Source organism: Anopheles funestus, chromosome 2RL (genome assembly GCF_943734845.2).
Source record: "Anopheles funestus chromosome 2RL, idAnoFuneDA-416_04, whole genome shotgun sequence".
Taxonomy (NCBI): domain Eukaryota; kingdom Metazoa; phylum Arthropoda; class Insecta; order Diptera; family Culicidae; genus Anopheles; species Anopheles funestus.
This window is the reverse complement of record NC_064598.1, coordinates 23,131,429-23,148,855: the sequence shown is the minus strand read 5'-3', so window position 1 is coordinate 23,148,855 and position 17,427 is coordinate 23,131,429. Positions and strand designations below refer to the sequence as shown.

Genomic DNA, 17,427 nt, shown 5'->3' with positions numbered 1-17,427 from the left:
ACATAGGACGAAACGAAGGAACTTACAAAAATAGCCAGTTGAGTACGACAGAGTTAGAACAACTAGGTCATTGTTTCCAACTTCGGCCAGAAAGCCCAGTCAGTCCAAACACTAGAAGGAAGGAAAGAATAAGGAAGAGGGAAGAAAAGAAGGAAGAATTCTTAGACTGAGACTCTCACCAGGCAGGAATGTCGATAAAATTAGGATTCCAGCAACAACCGAACACTTTACTTTGTTTAATAATTCTCCATTTGTTTTAACATTTGGATTTTTTGCAAAATAGAAACATTTTAAATTCGTTAAAAATACTTCAGCAAACACACAAAATCGATTGTGGTTGTTTGACCTTTGTTTTATGTTCAACTGAAATGTTCTCTTCTGTTACTTGGGTATTCGTAGGAATGTGAACTGGGTGTTACAGGGTTGGCTTGTATGCAATTGGTCAAAATTTGTACCATCAATTTTCCCACTGTCCAGAGCTTAGGCAGTGCTCTACCAGTTGAGGCATGCAACAAAAGATTCACAATTTATGTAAGGAAGTATGATATTTGAATTGCAATATTTATGAAGTAAATACCAAATTTGTTCGATAGTTACGTATTTAACACGTTGTGTGCCATGTCTATCATTTTTGATAGACAGTGAAGTTTCCTGGGGGGCCATGTCTATCATTTTTGATAGACAGTAGTCGTCATTTTCAAACTGGTATTTTTCCGCGGTGGCTGCACTTTTCTACTTACAACCTTCGGCAAATATTAAGATAAGACTTTTATGAAACTAATTATATAGTTGGTTTTCGCAAATCTTCAGTCCATCAATTTATAAAAGTATATTTCTGGGATGCCTTTTTTCGAAAAATCTTAACGTTTTGTTCATATTGCTATCTCTTATGTCGCGCCGTTTGATCGTCTGCAGTGCGAGTGAGACAAATATATGCTTGAACAACAGACGATGAAACGGCGCTTCACAAGAGATAGCAATATGAACAAAACGTCAGATTTTTCGAAAAAAGGCATCCCAAAAATATACTTTTATAAATTAATTTACTAAGGGTTTCCGAAAACCAACTATATAATTAGGTTCATTAAAGTCTAATCTGCATATTTGCCGAAGGTTTTTTGTAAAAATGTGGTATCTCCGCGGAGAAATAACAGTTTGAAATTTACATTTCCTGGGGGGCCATGTCTATCAAAAATGATAGACAGTCAATTTGTAAAGAAAAACACCGTGGCCTGCTAGGAAACATCACCAAAATAAGCGTGGCACACAACGTGTTAATCAACTAATTCAACGTTTAATTTAAAATATTGTAATGAGAGTTACTGAACATGCGCAAAACGAATTTTCACAAACAGCTCATGGAACACGTGTTTCGTATGTGTTCCCGCCAATTTTCATTATTGTAGTGTAATTTAAATTTTGCTGAACCAGATTCATCTTCAAACGATCTTAAACGATTTCAATCAACATCATATATGTATGAAGTAAAATATTCAAGGAAAGTCATCGTCGGGTTTGTTGTAGCTTCCGCATAGAAGTTGTTTTTTTTCGCCAATGAGGTATTCGGGATATGCTTTACAGCCATTCCAGACTCTTCCAACTAAACAACAGTAAAGAAATACCAGATTTTCTTTTCCTTCGCTTTAAAAAGAAATCGCGTATGATCAATTTATTAAATAAATATCGTATATTTGTTTATTTTTTTACATAAATAAAAAGGGCACAAAACACATTGCTAAAATTTTTCCATCTAAAACAAATTAAAACCAAATCGACCATTCAATTGATATGCACAAACGTTCGATTCATACATATTCACACGTAAAAGTAAATATACACCTGCAATCACCTGTGTGTCCTCTGCAGAACGGGACGATGCATTCCGTTAAAACACATTTGCCTAACGGATGATTTAAAACCTACTCAAAAGAAAACAAAAACCCGACGAATCTACAGTCTCATCAGCTCTATGCACCTGGTTGTATAATGTTGGGACAACTTCCCATCGCACTGCTAATTAGAATCATCGAGTACCGTAGAACTGTGTCAGCTTAATTTAGGTTAGAAGTCTTCCCTTCGCGTACTTGTCGATCGCTTTTTTTCGTTCTTCTTTTTTGGCAGCATGGATCAGATTTGCTTAAGCTACTAACACTTGCTTGTTTGTATGAAACAACGGGCTGTAAGTCTAACTAGAAGCAATTTGTTACAATACCTCCTTACACAGTGCATACAATTAACTAACGACTCGCTTACTAAATGCTGCCACCGGCTAAAGCCACCGGTTACGGCCCCTGCTGCGTTACGCTAGCAAAACCCAGGATTGGTATGCTCGATAATGCACCGTTTGCAGTACTTCTTGACCGCCCGGTAACCTTCGATCGAGATTTGACAATCTTGAATGTTAAGCTGCTGCAACCCCCGACAGTAATACGCAATGCACTGTATCCCCCGGTCCGTGATCATATCGCAGTTGCGTAGGCTTAGCTTCTTCAGATTCGGACAGCTTTCGGCGAGAGCTCGCAGCCCGGCATCGCTCACATCGCACTTGCCAATGTCGAGCGCCCGCAACCGTGGACAGGAGCGGGCCAGCACATTGATCGAGTCGTCACTAACCGCTTCACAACCGCGGGCATTCAGATAGCGCAGCTTGTAGCACCTTCGAGCGATCACCTTCAACCCGGCGTCCGAAACTTGATCGCACTTGGCAACGGAAAGATATCGCAGGGTTGCACCGAGCTTTCCCAGCTCGTACAGTCCAAAGTCCGTTACGCTGGTACAGTCCGAGACGCTTAGTTCACGTAACGCGATACAGAAGTTTGGAATAAACTTAAGCCCGGCATCTGGAAGCGAGATAGGGAAAGCATTTAGTACAAAAGCCCATCTTGTGATTTATCGTTCATTTGGCCATCGTCTTACCTGTTACTTGTATACACCGTCGAAGGTATAGGTAGACCAGCAGGGGACAGTTACGGGCAATGACTTTGATACCAGCGTCACAGATCGACGCACAGTCGGTTAGGTCCAGATACTGTAGCAGCAGTCGTCTCGGTGGTTCCAACCCTGGATTAATGGTAATGCACGTAATTTGGGCACAACCTGCAACAAAGCAACGACACGATCATATTAGTAACGCTCACACTTAAACATCCTGGTTACAAACTCCATACAACACATACCCGTTATGTCTAGATGCTGCAGGTTTGTACACTTGGTTACCAGATCCGATAGTGCCTGGTTCGTGATGGTAACGCTGTTCTGGATCTGCAGGTGCGTAATCTCCGGACAGCGTCGGGAAAGCAGTTGCAACCCACGATCCGTTAGTCGGCAACCATCGGCAAGCAGCACACGTTCCACACCGGGACAGGCACCGTTTCGCGTTTGACCGCAAAGCCTTCGAAGGATGGTTTTGATGGCACGATCGCCACTATTTTCTTCACCTGTAAGTTGTAAACAGAAGCGTTGTGAAACACGGACACGTTTTATAAAGCGTTTGCCAGCCTACCTTTAATTTTAATTATCTTCCACAGTGCCGGATTCCAGATGACCGATTCAAACCGCCGGCAAACACGAGCAATATTGCACAGTTCGCTACTGTCTAGCCATTCGAAAATGCGCACCATCAGCTCGTCCGGTACACGATCGAACAGTGGTCCGGACCGGTACAGGCTTGTACCGTGTCCATTACCAAGACTCGTCAGAATGGTTGTACCGTCCGGTCTGGCACCGATACCGTTGGTACCGTTTCCACCGACCACGGGTGTGTTCGTTTGGGCCGGACTTCCGTGACTGGAGGAGGTTGAGTTGGTGCCACCACCCGAACCATGATTACCGGCCGTTGTCCAAGAAGCCGGAATCGATGATTGCTGTTGTCCCGAGGGTGAAGGAGACACGAGCGTGTGGTAGCCTTGGTCAAGATTTGGCGAGAATCGTCCGTATCGCGAAAGCCCATCGTTGTAGTGTTGCGATTTGGTGAGTGGAATTCTGGAAAGAAGAGATGGAAACATGTTTAGAAAAAGCTTTATTTCAAAAGAAACAAATTCTCTTCCAACAATCCAAATCCTTACCTTCCATCGATGAAATCTGCCGACCCGACGGCCTTTAAGTGTGTCCCCCGCGGGCTATGGAAGGCCGGTGAGCCACGTATCCGATCGAGCAGGTACCGATCGGAACCACTCGTTTCCGGACTAGACGCACGCCGAAGCAGATGGGGCGAGCTGGAATCAAGACAGTCCACCTGCGACTGCGCCTGGGACGATGTTTGCGATGAGGAATTGTGTGCGTTGTGTGCCGCTACCGAACTCGCCGTACCACCGTTGCGTCGGCAGAAGTTGTAGATCGCATCGATGTTTTCGTTCTCGAGGTAGTACCGTTCGGTGTTGTTGCTGCTGCTCGACTGATTGCGCGTCAGGCTGGACGGTGTGGCGTTGGCATTGCGTCGAATGGCACCTTGAATGTAGAGCGCGTCCATCTTCTCCTCGAGAAAGTACCGGTCCGCTTCGGACAGTCCGCCCAGCCCCGGCGGTGGTGGATCGTCTGGATGATGGTAGCCTCCCTGTGAGCCTCGCAACACCGGCGATAGCCGTTGGTGGTGCTGCTGGTATGTGTTGGTCAGTAGTGCATCGATCGGGGTGTAGGTTCGGGGCCGTACCGGCCGATAGTCTCGTCTGTGCCCGTGGTGCCCATTGACTGTGGGCGGTGGATGCAGTGGCAGCGGTAAAGCTTGATGCAGAAAGGAACCGTTTTGATCGAGCGAGGAAGAAGAACTGCGGGAAAGTAGTGAACCGTTACTAACGCCACCACCGCTACCACCGCCACTACCATCCGGTACGCCACCGTCCGGTGGTTGTTCGCCTTTGCATCCCGTCGACAGCAGGCCACCGGAATCGGGCGGATAAAGATCGGACTCGAGCGTCAGGATCGGTGAGCTTCGAGACATCTGGTAAGCTTGTGGATCGAGCGGGCTGGAGCTGAGCGGATGATGATACTGACGGGTGTCCATCGAGGGTGTGTTGCGTCCCAGCGATGCCAACGGACATTCGACCGGTGCAACTCGTCGCTGTTGGTGCGTCATGTTGGCCTGACTCGGAGTAGATTGTGACAACCGGGAACTCCTCGTGTCTATACGTTCGGGCCAACTCTAGTGAAAGGAGGCCCGCGATAGTAGCATCCGATCACGGGGATACTTATCTGTAGAGAAACGAGAAGGAGAATAGAAATAGTATCAATATTAATGATATCCCAAACATGTCCAGGATGCTAGTATTCTGTTGAAAGATAATACCAGAATTCATGTAGATCAGTTTAGTAAATCAACACACATCCGCTTCTTATCCCTAATCGCATCCCATTAACAAATGATGCGCGTTACTCAACAATCTCATCGTTATGCTCTTCCGCTTGATGCCGAAACATTGCGTTGTTTTGCAGTTATTCGAATGTGTGATCACTTATGATCGTTCCCGAACGTACGATTTACGGTCGGCACTTAGGCAAACAACACTAATTAAATTCAAATTATCTTTCAGCTTTAAGCTCCGCAACAACCATCACCACCATCTAGTGTACTCGTGGAGACTAGCGCCTGCATTGAGCTGGATCTTGATCAAGATCTTCCCCGCCAATCATTCATCAATCTACGTTTGTGTATGTGTGTGTGTATGGGAATGGCTTCTACCCTAGTGTTACAATGCCGTTTCCTTGCAATGACCTCGGTGATGGTGCTGGTCAAAATTAAAACATTCCTGTATGCAACATTTCCACAACCACAACAGCTGTACGCAGCTCGTCGGAAACCTGAAGACAAATGGGTTGAAAATGAGTGAGCATAAAACTGAAATTACGTTTAATTTTTATATAACTCTTCGTACCATCGCGCATCAAATGGTCCGACACTAACGAGGACGAAATTACGCCTCGGTCTTAACTAGCCGTTGCCAACCTGTTACGTTTGTACCGAGAGACTTGGCGATAAGTTCACGAATTAATGGAGTATGCAATCAGCGTTTCAAGATCTGCAATGTCTACTGCTGTAACCTTAACTGTACCCATGTAAGTAAGGGATTCAATTGTTTCATCGTTGGAATATTCGGGCGACATCACTAACGGCATGAAGTTTGTACGCCTTCAGTAGTAAGTTTTTGAAGCTGGTTTTGAAGAAATCCTTCCAATAGCCTCATAACTTTTGACATTTCTTTGTAGATTTAGTCTCGTAGAAGGTTTGGCCAAACCGAGAACTCTCTCACGAACGTAAATCACCATGTCGCAGCCAAGCTCGGTTGGTGGAAGGAAACCACACTGCCCGCCTCGTTCCCCCGGGGGGGAGCTCGTTTGTCAGGCGGAAATATACGGTGTTGGCCTTCGCATGGCAGTCGGCCCAGGGTGATCTTTGATATTCATCCGTTCGGTTACGCGAAACCATTTTACGATGTGTCGCCGCCGTCCATCATCGAACGATCGATCAAGAGATCGATGGTCCACAAAAAAAAGAGTGATGCCCACCCGTTACCATGCCTAAGCGTGGCGGTCTCGGCAAAACAGTGGTGGATTCGATTTCGATAAGTGCAACGTTTCCCAGCGACCCACAATAACAAACTGGCAGCAGCGTTACAATCTTGGTCCGTATCTGCCTCCGGGCGGGTATGCTACACACTGGCATGCACCGTGTTGCTTGTACAGCTTCGGAACAGGCGGCCGGATGATGATGAACGGATGCAATGGAACGCTGATACGCTGATCGAGTTGATCCGACTGGTAAGCTATTATTTTGCCATTCCCAAGCACAGCTGCAAGGTGCAATTGTGGTGCAGAAGCATATTTCGCTTCTTTTTTTTTTTTGCTCCTGCAACCCAATCTATCGATCTATCTATCGATCGAACAACGGTTGGTTGTTCAGGTGAACGGGCGCTTGTTCACCTGTCCAGCGTTCCCGGGGGGGGGGTGGGCGATTTGGCGTGAAGGATGCATGATGCAAGGAATGAAAATTGTTCCGGTGCATACAAGTGGCCTGATTTGTGGGTGCAAAAGATTTCTGCCGATCGCGATGCGCTGTACCGATTGCATTGGGACCATAATTGAATTTTGCGTGTGAATTGTAGTAATTGAAAAAGGTTACTAATGATTCAATCTTTCGGTTTGTTCGGTTTTGCGATGTAAATCACCACAAGACGATGGTTTTGTGTGGGGAATCCATATACCGCCAAGAGAATGTATTGAATGTATGGCCACGCAAATGATTGCTAGCAACTACTAGATCTTCTAACGATGTAAAAGGATGAAAAGATTAGTATTAGTAAATGTCGGATTTAATCTTCTAACTACATCATTAAAGAGGCAGCTTGAAAAAAGGTGATATTTTAGAGTTTTGAGTAAAGTTCATGATAAATGAGACACTCCAAAAATTTGTTTAAAACAAAATGCAACTTTTTAAAATTTGCAAAGTGTACTACCCTGATCTACGTAATTAGGAACAATTTCAGAACGAAAAAGAAAAAAAAACACTTTTTACATAAATACCACGTGTTTACCACCAAAAAGGGACGCTGCATCGACGTGTAACCTCATTTTGTTTTAGCACAATCCGCTTCTCCTTTATAGCGACGGAGCAATCCGAAGCACTTTATTAGTCCTGCCATCCCGCAGCGAAGGCCGGCCCATTGCACGACGTTTCGACAGTGTGTAGATTTTAATCTCCAGCAGTGTAAGGGCGTAAAGCCAGCGAACCACGCGCGCACACGGGATGACATGAATATTCAAACGGTTGGCCGTGGCGTGAAAATGGTTCGTAGGTGGAGAACGGGTTGCACAGCTATCGATCGGCAGTGCATTCCGATGTGCATTTAAAAAGCAAAAAAAAAAGAGGAAACTGTGCCGCAAATCAGCGGCGGCACCGTGTGGACGAAACGAAAGCGGATGTGGTAAAGGATTACGACGGCATGGTGCGTGTTAGTGTGCGCTGGCGTGGGCTGTTGTCAGTTTGATATAAATGCGTCACAGTTGCGCCACTGCACACTGGCGATGCGGCTGGAATGCATCTTTACCCTGATTGTAACGTTTTGTGCTACATTGTAGTGTGCTGTTGTTGACCGTCTAATGTTGCAAGGAAAGAAGCAATGGGACGTTTTCTTTGTCCAACGCATTTAGCACACCCTTCCAGCGGTAGTGTTGTCTCATAATTCATCAATCTGGCTGTTGCGTGTGGTTTTTTTTTGCATACAATTTTCCTTTGTTGCGGAATGTATCAGATGCGCATAAATGCAACGTACCGACCAGTATTGAGCCGAATTGAATTGCAAAGGGAATTACAGGCGCCTGGAAGGGATTTGCATCCTGCTAACCGTAGCTGTGTAGATCACTGATCGCTATTCAACGGCATGAACTAAAGGAGAGAAAAAATCAGCTACCATGTCTGTATACAGTGAATAAAGCCGTAGGACAATTGTGAGGCAACGTGGCAACCTCAATGAGCTCATCTGAGCTTGATCCGTCATTGATACAGGGATGAGCGGGCTTGATAGCATTCGCCTGGCGGCGACACCCAACGCTCTTGAACCGATCTCGGTAGCAGCTCGTGCGAGGTAGCTCTTGTTCGCAGGCGTGGTCAAGGATCAATCGTAGACAAACGATGGTGTCGCTACCGGAGGGCACACCAACAGTAAGGATGCAACCGTTCCGGGAGCCGGTACTGATTAATGCCCTTTTATTAGGCCGATCGGTGGGCACAATTTATCATCCGGCTGAATCGGATGGATGAATCGCCATCATCACAGTACGCAGCGAATAGTTTTCGTCCTTCCGGGCTTGAATTATTTCCATTCCTAGATTCCTACCGGTTAGCATGCGGTAGCATGCCGACTGGGGCCCATTTATTTTTATTTTCCAACACATCCCACCGCATGCGCATTGATTGATCGCATCCAGCAGATACGGTATATATAGGCAGTACGGTAAACGGCGGCGTACATTAAACCCACCTTCAACCTGATCGATCAGGCTGCGCGCGTTCGTACATGAAGAGATCTTCCACAGTCCGTCGCTTCCAGCGCAAAGCTGACCGAACGATCCGGTAATCATACGATGAAAAGCCGATGATACTATCATCGGTGTGCGATGATAGAACGAACGGAACGTTGTAATCGGAATCGGGACCGGATACTATCCAGGGTGGTTTTCGGTAAGTCCGGCTGTCCGTCACTTCCACGTGTCCGGCGGCGTGTCGGAAATCCCAAGGAAATACAATGCAAAATAGCACCAACTACCCCCCCCCCCCCCCCTGAGCTGAGCGCCCTCCGATTATGGGAAGATGTGAATATAAATGTAACCACCCGCGGGTTACGCAACGGAACAGAAGATGCGTTTTTTCTACCGTCAGGTGGTTTGGATGCATAAAAGCGGGGGTTACATTAAGTAACGCTCCGGGGTTTGGGCGTATATGCAAGCAGTTCTACGAAACTGACTTGAAACAGGAACCATTAAGCAGCGTTTAATTAGTGGTACATAAATGTGAATGCAATAGAAACATAAACTATGCAATCGGTGTTGTTTTGTTTGCTGCAATCGGCAATTAGTTCTGTGTGGTTTAATTAAATTTTAATCAAACTAATAACAGACGTGATCCGGCAGCAAAGAATTATACTCACTGTTGTATCAATTATAGTGCATGAAATGGTACACTCTCCATATTATGTGTAGATTTTTTATATGATTTTAGTTGTGTGATAAAAAATATTAGAATAAGAAACTTCTGTGAAGTACATTGGCAAAAGGAAAAGTTATATGTAATTTGCTTGCTTGTGATTTGGTTCCCTAATTGTTTGTAAATTAATTTTCCAAGTAATAGGGGCGGGCCCACAGCCGGTGAACACGGCAGGACCGGGTTCAAATCCCATCCGGACCGTTTCCCCGTAGCAAGGACTGACTATCCTGCTACGTGATAAAACAAGCCAGGCCGTTCTAACCGAGCAAAAAAACAAAACAAAAATCAAAATAACCATTTATTGTAAAAAAATCAATATTTGAATACTCTCTTCCTTACGTACAAAAATGTTGTAGTGAGATAGAAGATTTAGTAATTCGCAAACACTTTATTTTAGAGCGAATTTATTGCTAAATTTTTAAATTAAATTTTCATTATTACTTATTTATTAATTCAGTCGATAACAATGGTTCTAGGAATGCTCTTACATGTGTTTTTTACAGCAACAATCCTTACAGCAAAGGAATTGGAAAAAACAAGATCTAAATGCCGGTTAAGTGGATTAGTTACATGTACCACTTAGTTGATAAAGCCCGTTTGAAGCAAAATCATCAATAAAGTTAGAACCGATAGGAGATGATGAGTTTGGTAAATAGTGCAAGAACGATGACGCGTGCCGGAATGTTAGGTGTGTTGGTAATCACCTTACAGATGAAAGGTTAAAATACATAAAAAAAAACAATCGCTGGGTTACGCATGGTTTATTATCATACCAATACTATTGACCGGTGTCGATTTGACAATATGTAGACAGTACGGATGGATATGTGTATCGCGCTAGTCGTTGTATTTACCGTTATCCAAAGCTATACAAGCATCGAGTACACCTACGCCTCATTTGTGGTTAGTGTTACTCGCGGTTCGGTCGCAGCGATAAATCACGCATTTCGAGTCGAAAAAGCTAGGACGATAGGATGCAATTAAAAACACCTGGTTTTAGTGAGTGCAATTATATAATAATTAACATCCAGTTCCGTGCAAAATCAGTGTATTTAGTGCGTGATTCCCCGTACATTTCGGTAGTGAAACGTGTGATCGTTGTGTGCAGTTCTTGTGGTATCCTCGGTCGGCTTGGCTTGCGTCGTGATAACAGGCAGTGTGAGGTTAGGTGAGTAGCGTATGTTAATTGTTGGGTTAGCTGCTTCCTCGTTGAAGTGTGCGTGAACGGTGAATGATGGTACAATCACATTTGGTGCTATGATCTTCCTCGTGATAAATCACGGATAAGAAAATGAAGGACTGCTACTGCCCACGGTGACGTAGCGTTAAATAAAGCTATGTGTTTGCCTCCCGTTTAAAGTTACATTCTATCTTTTATCACTCACGCCCCGACACTCGGACCGCGTGCCAAAGGCACGTTGGCACTATATTTTATGCAAATGAGCGGTGGCAATTGTGCAACGGACGGGTGCAACCCCCCTTTTCATCCCAATCACGATCACATATTGGTCCTGGCACTGGGGCCGGTGCATCGAACTAAAATGGGATCAGTCTAGGGAGCAGTAGTACTACTGTCCCAATATGGCGGTAGCTTTGGTCCGGCCGTGCTGCAGCAGATCAAAGGTGCGCGTGAAAAATGCGCGATGTTACCTAGCCTTAACAAACGATCACGAGTGGTGCTCGCATTGTGCATGATTTTGTGTTTTTTTTTACCTCCCCTAAGCCATCCACCGGGCCCGTTCCAGTGAAACCAAACTAACTTGTGTAACAAATTTTTGATTTATGTCCATAATTCTGGCCCCAGCTCTGCCCAGCCAGCTGATCGGCTGGGGTGATCGTGTACCGATCCGGTATGGCATTCAAGGTTTGTGAAGTGTTTCAAGCAAATTGCACGTGGAATTAGCACGCTAGCGCATGACTATTTGTCCAAGATGCTAGATGCACGGTATTAAGACTGGAATTTGGTGGGTTTGACCGACAGATAAAGATCGCGTCTCGGTTTGAAATAGTAAGGCACAGCGGTGAAACATGAGCCGTTGCTCAGCGTCAGTGTCTTCCGAAATTGGAACAAAACATTCACACTAACTTGGGGTAGGGAAGGTCAAAGGGTTATGGAATCTGTGTCAGCTATTTAAGATAAATTTCTTTTTAAGTGTTTAAGCCATTTTAACTAAAGAACTGTTGGCTTATTAACATTGATCGATAAATGGTGTATTTAATGCAAGGAGTAGAAACTGCCCGTTGGTGCCACGATGATGGCCACATAAGAAGAAAACGGAGTAGGACCTGCCAAAGAAGTATATAACGCACAGTTCAGAATATTGAACAGGGCCTTTGTAGGCTACTCATTTGATTTCCATTGACAAGAAATATTTTTTTTTATTCATAAGGAACGGCCTGGCCGTATTGCTAACAAGAAATATTATAATATCACAACAATCAAGTTCTGGGGTAATATGTACTTAATGTTGCTACTATTTTGCTATTTTATCAGTTCTACTCTCAATATACGATTCAACTGTATAGGTGCTGGGCAACGAGAGCTGACAAAAAGGTGAAAAATTTGTCAAAACGGAGCTTTTGTCACTTTGTTGAGCTTTTGACAAAATTTTATTTTGTAGAAAATCCACGAAAAAGGTTGACAAGAATGGTGACAAAAAGTTGACAAAAATTTGACGTTCGTACGTCGTGAATTGCTGACCATTGCGGTGCTCTCATTTGTTGAATTAACTGTATTTCATCCCTGCAAGGACACAGACCATCTTAATTAATTAATTTAAAGCCTAAATTACTGTAAAACTGCTTCCATCGCGTTGAATTTTCGTGTACGTTGAAGATGATGAAGATTTTGTCAATCATAGGTTGCTATGTTTTGTCAAAGTGTACAAATGTGTGCACGGCAACGGGAAAAACTATTTTTCGCAGTTGACAAGCTGTTTTTGTCACTTGAAAAATTTGTCACCTTTTTGTCAGCGCTCGTTGCCCAGCACCTTATCAGTTATACACTGAAAGTTCCAACTATTTAAGCTTGAATGCTCGATCCACGACGATCTCACTATCGTGGAACGGATAAGAGGCTGCTGACGTCGGTGGATTGGCTATGTCATTAAAATGATACCGAACCACCCAGCCCTAATGTATTTTCCAGCGTCCTCACAATGACACAATGAAAGCTCCCGCTCTCTAACACCACAAATTCTCTCCACAAAATAGAATTTCTTCTGAATGAACTCTCCTTATTGAACAGGTGAATACTTGTTATAAGTAAATTTAGTATAACTACATTTGTAGCTATTTTAAATTTGTTTCTTATCAAATTTTCAATTATAACAGAGGTCCAGTATTTTAAATATAGAAGTATTTCTAAAACAAGTGTCTTTCATTCGGCAACGCTAACTAGTTGAAGATAAGCTAATGAGGAGAGTTAGATAAACGGACCCATTACAAGACAAAACATGTATTTTTGTAACAATTGTAACAATGACAACCCCAAATACATTACTAAAACAAGTGTCTCTGGATACCCGCCAATTCCAGGGTTCCAAACAGCTTTAAAAACATTCTTAAACTAGTTGTTGCTTTTCGGGCTTCAAGTCATAGTTTGGAGTGTCTAACAATTTTTTTTCTTCTGAACCAACACTAAGAACTCTGAAGTTTTCTGAAACACTTTGATGGTTGGCTTTACCTCAACGAATCAAACTTTTGTTTCGTTTTGTAAAATCAGCATAGAAATGACTTTGTGTACAACTCTGTATGGTTGACCTGTACAGCTTCCTCGAAATTGTTCCCCCCTCCCTTTCCTTCTGCTGCATTGAAGCAACTTCAATGCCATTCATCTGATAATTGTGTTCTTGTTCCATCATTATGTTTTGCCGTTGCTACTGTCACTAATCGAAAGTGGAAGATCGTTCCCATAGGAGCACTCCGATCCGGAGACCCCGTACGCTTTGCATTCGGGTACGAGATCTTCGAGATACTGGCGTCAAATAATGTTGAGGAACGTTTACGCATTGGACTGGAGCGGTTCGTGTGCTCATCGACTGCATGCATTCGACCTCATTTCTCTCAATCGCCCCATACGCGCGGCTGTATCTGCTGCGCGGTCGATTCTGGACGTAAACTTTACATCCGACCAACGAAAGATAGAGACAGGAGCTAGAGAGATAGAGAGAGAGAGAGAGACAAGTAAAGAGCGCGTACCGAGTGTGTAATGCGGAAAAGGCGAATACCTGCTTGGACGTTGAAACGTTTGAACGATTCGAGAGCCCGCCCGGGGGCACCGTGGCCATCTTTCGTTCGATCGGGAACCACTGCCGTAGTTTGAATGCAGCTGCACCAACCAGCAGCACGTTTTGCTTTAACCACGTTCATTCTCGTCCAAAGAGGGTTCGAAGGACCGAAGGGATAAGGGTTTGGGGAAGGAAAATGCATACCGTTGCATTGCATCGCGGATGCTATGTTTTGCAAGAAACAGCAAGATGACGACGACGGCGATGACGGAAGGGTGAAACTGGGAAGGCTCCATTTTTCGCACGAATTCAATGGGAACGCGCGAAACCACTTGTAAGTGAGGAGCGTTCAGGATGGTAGACAAGAGCACAAACTAGAACGCGGCGTACTGGGACGAGTGAACCAGTGGGGGGGACAGCAGATAAAAAAAAGGAATCGACCGTCGTTGTGCGTTGTAATGTACGGAAAAGCAACGGTCTGTACTGTGATTACGATAAAAATTGAGACCGTAACTGACCTCGGGGCTCGGGGTGTTTATTTTTTTTTCTTCCTTTGGCTCTTCTTGTTGCTCTCCTGCATCCCGAGTCTTGGGATTCGTGGCACGCTAGAGAGAGGTTAGTTGGTTGGATGGTTGGTGTCTGCCTTAACGAATTGCCATTCCGAACCCCGTAGTCGTCAGCGTCATTGCTTGCGGAACGAATTGTGACTGATGGCACTAATCTGCGATAGAGATGGCTAAACGACAAGTTAGCTACCGAGCTATGGCCGAGAAAGTTATGCTGCTTTCCGTTTGCTTCCCGTGAGTTGGTGAGCCGATAACGTAGAGCGATCCGCCTGCGGTTTTCTGCACACGTTCGGTGTGTGTGTGTGGTGTTAATTTTCGTTACTTATCGTGCGTGTCAGTGATGTAATTTGAAGGGAATGTTTTAGATAAAATCTTTTTTCATTACGGTTGTTGATCAAGCTACTTTATGGCTGGCAATTTTGCCCTGGTCGGTTTGCAACCTGACACTACAGCTACTATTTGGAACATTCCTATAGTGGCAAACCACGACGGATGTCAAAAACCATGTCAACATGATGATCGTCTTGAAACGTCTTGTACACAGCGGAAACAACAAACGATCGTACTGTGATCGTTTCACACCAACACACACGAACTCGTCGGAAAACCTTTAAACGCTGTTCGTTTTGCAATATTTTGTAAAACAATATTACAGCACGGAGTTTCTTGAAGTTCTTCGCAGCTGGTTGGTGTCCAAAACTAACGCACATTCCAAGATTTCTTGTGACGGAATGCGAGACTTTATCTGCGATCTGCTAAAGAGTAGCTAAAGGCTCATAGTTTATGACACATACTAAGCATACAGGCTCGTACGATGATTTTTCGTTCACCCTAACCATCTGTGTGTTTGGTGCGCTCGATTTCTTGGAAATCAGACATTTTTTCTCCTCTTCAAGAATTTATTCGCAAGAAGGATAGCCTGTAGGTACATTCATCTTCCGTGTCTTTTCCCCCAGTAGGACGACACAACCAAGGCACGTTGTCACATAAGGTAATAATCGTATAATATGTGAATAATTATAATAATACTATAGGATGTTTAACGTTTCATCACAGCTTTTGCTGTTGTGATGTTCGCATTCGGGATGTTAGGACCTGAGGCATTCGAGGTTAGAAATACTCATGGTACTGGACGGGTAATAGGACGGTTTGGTGTCGTGCAGAATGTGTGTAGATTTAGTGTGCGCGATACCGGGATGGATGTACTTGTGGTCCGCATCTGGACAGTACGGCCGCAGCGAGACATGTATGCATGTGCCATTTATGTACGGTGAGCGATTTACGTCCATCGATTCTCGATCTGCTCGTTTGGTTTGCCTTTAGCAGGATTTGATGAGCGGTCAGCCTAATACCTTCAGGACGAATTCTTCTTTATGGTTTGCCGAACAGAAGAATATTTGATGGATGGCAAAGCTTTAGAACGTTTGTACAAAAGGATCTTACAGTACACAGTTGGTATGGTACTGTCAAGGTGTATACAATATCATCCACGAAAATCCTCAACATCTGCAACAAGCGGATTTGCGTTCGCGTCGAAAAGTCAAGCTGACGAGAGAAACGGACAGTAAGTAGGAATAATTTTTTTCCATCCTTTCAGCATGTTCAATCTTTCGTTCTCGCTCGCGCGATCGCGCGCTATAATGACACAAGATAAACATCATCACCGGGTAGAAGTTCGGTAAAACATTATTATTTTCCCACTGCACCAAACCTTTCTGGAAGCTGGGAGTTTGCCTGCAGCTTCAAAAACCACCACCACCACCATACAGTTACGATGGGTTGTTGCCCAGTTGCAGTCGATCGCTTACCATCATTCATTCATTCATACGTCCATTTGCGGACACCGTTTTCGGGCCCTGAAATGATGAACGGTCATTTCAAGGTTTTTTGGAGTTAAAATATGGTTCTTTCTCCTTCCGTTGCTTGTGTCCCCCCCCACCTGTACGATATACTTCCACCATCACGAACGCGAACAGTGCAAAACGGTGAGCGATTTATCTGCCGCATCGATGTGATTTGTCCGATGTTTGAACCGTGGTTACAATACTCCGCTACAACCGGGCGTTGGCAGAGCATCATCGTGATCGCCCCCCGGGTGTGATTGGGCCCCCGATGTGCATGGCGTTGTCCTTACACGGTTTTTTTTTCTGTGTGGTTCCCGGTACTACTGTCCCGCATGCGTTCGTTGGTGATGCATTTTTCGATGCTTGCAAATAAACATTTCCTTCCTTCGGGGGGGAACCCAAAATGGGGTTTCTTCGGCTCTCATCGCACTGGATCGTGGATCATGTTAATTTTTCGTAAAATGAAAATACTACACGCACACAGACAAGTGAACGGGCGCGAGTGAACGGGAGGAAATAATCCGCACCGTGTACGGCGCATTAAAGTTAACGACATAAACGCGCGCAGGAAAAATGGCTGCAAATCGCTGGAAATTAGTGAGACACGCGAAACAAACTTTTGGTGGAGGTTTGTTGTTTTTTTTTCGTGGTATAATCATATCGACCTGCTGATCTCGTGATTTTGTCGAAAACGAAACAGTGGGAAAAAGCCATTGATAAGGTAAAGTGATCAGTTGTGCGGAAACGACACTCAACAAACCTGGTAGAGTAAAATGTTTGATCATTGATCGTTATTTTCTTTTAATTTTTAATAATTTTTTGTTTTGCCGGATTGCGAATAAAACGTGTCTTTCCAAGTTCATTAAGTTGGTTCCTTTTCGATCAAGAGATTTCAACGATCTCACTAATCCTTATCCCGCGACTGTCATGGCGCGGCGTAAATTGTCACGTCTTAGTATTTATCCGCTGGTCGTCAACAACACACCGAAAAGTTGCTTTTGGTACCCAATCATCGTTACGTTACATGATAGTGGCATGCCGCGCGTTGGATGATGTGACGATCATCAACACAGTTTTGCGCACCGAACTTCCCGAAG

The 17,427-nt window shown here is 44.4% G+C and overlaps 2 protein-coding genes across 4 annotated transcripts in view; one reads left to right on the top strand and one right to left on the bottom strand.

Moving 5' to 3' along the window:
• Positions 1-1,664: 1,664 nt before the first annotated feature.
• LOC125762221 (F-box/LRR-repeat protein 7) overlaps positions 1,665-17,427 on the bottom strand; it is a 70,353-nt gene continuing 54,590 nt past the window's right edge. For all 3 annotated transcript variants that reach the window (XM_049424075.1, XM_049424074.1, XM_049424076.1), the window contains 5 exons: positions 4,065-5,187; positions 3,503-3,981; positions 3,177-3,437; positions 2,917-3,096; positions 1,665-2,840 (listed from right to left, as the gene is read on the bottom strand). In XM_049424075.1, coding sequence (XP_049280032.1) covers positions 2,305-2,840; positions 2,917-3,096; positions 3,177-3,437; positions 3,503-3,981; positions 4,065-5,071 — 2,463 coding nt within the window. In that variant the 5' untranslated portion in view covers positions 5,072-5,187 and the 3' untranslated portion in view covers positions 1,665-2,304. The remainder of the gene's footprint in view (positions 2,841-2,916; positions 3,097-3,176; positions 3,438-3,502; positions 3,982-4,064; positions 5,188-17,427) is intronic.
• LOC125762229 (atrial natriuretic peptide receptor 3) overlaps positions 10,034-17,427 on the top strand; it is a 106,634-nt gene continuing 99,240 nt past the window's right edge. Inside the window, exon 1 of the mRNA XM_049424086.1 lies at positions 10,034-10,859. The gene's annotated coding sequence lies outside the window, so the exon portion shown is untranslated. The remainder of the gene's footprint in view (positions 10,860-17,427) is intronic.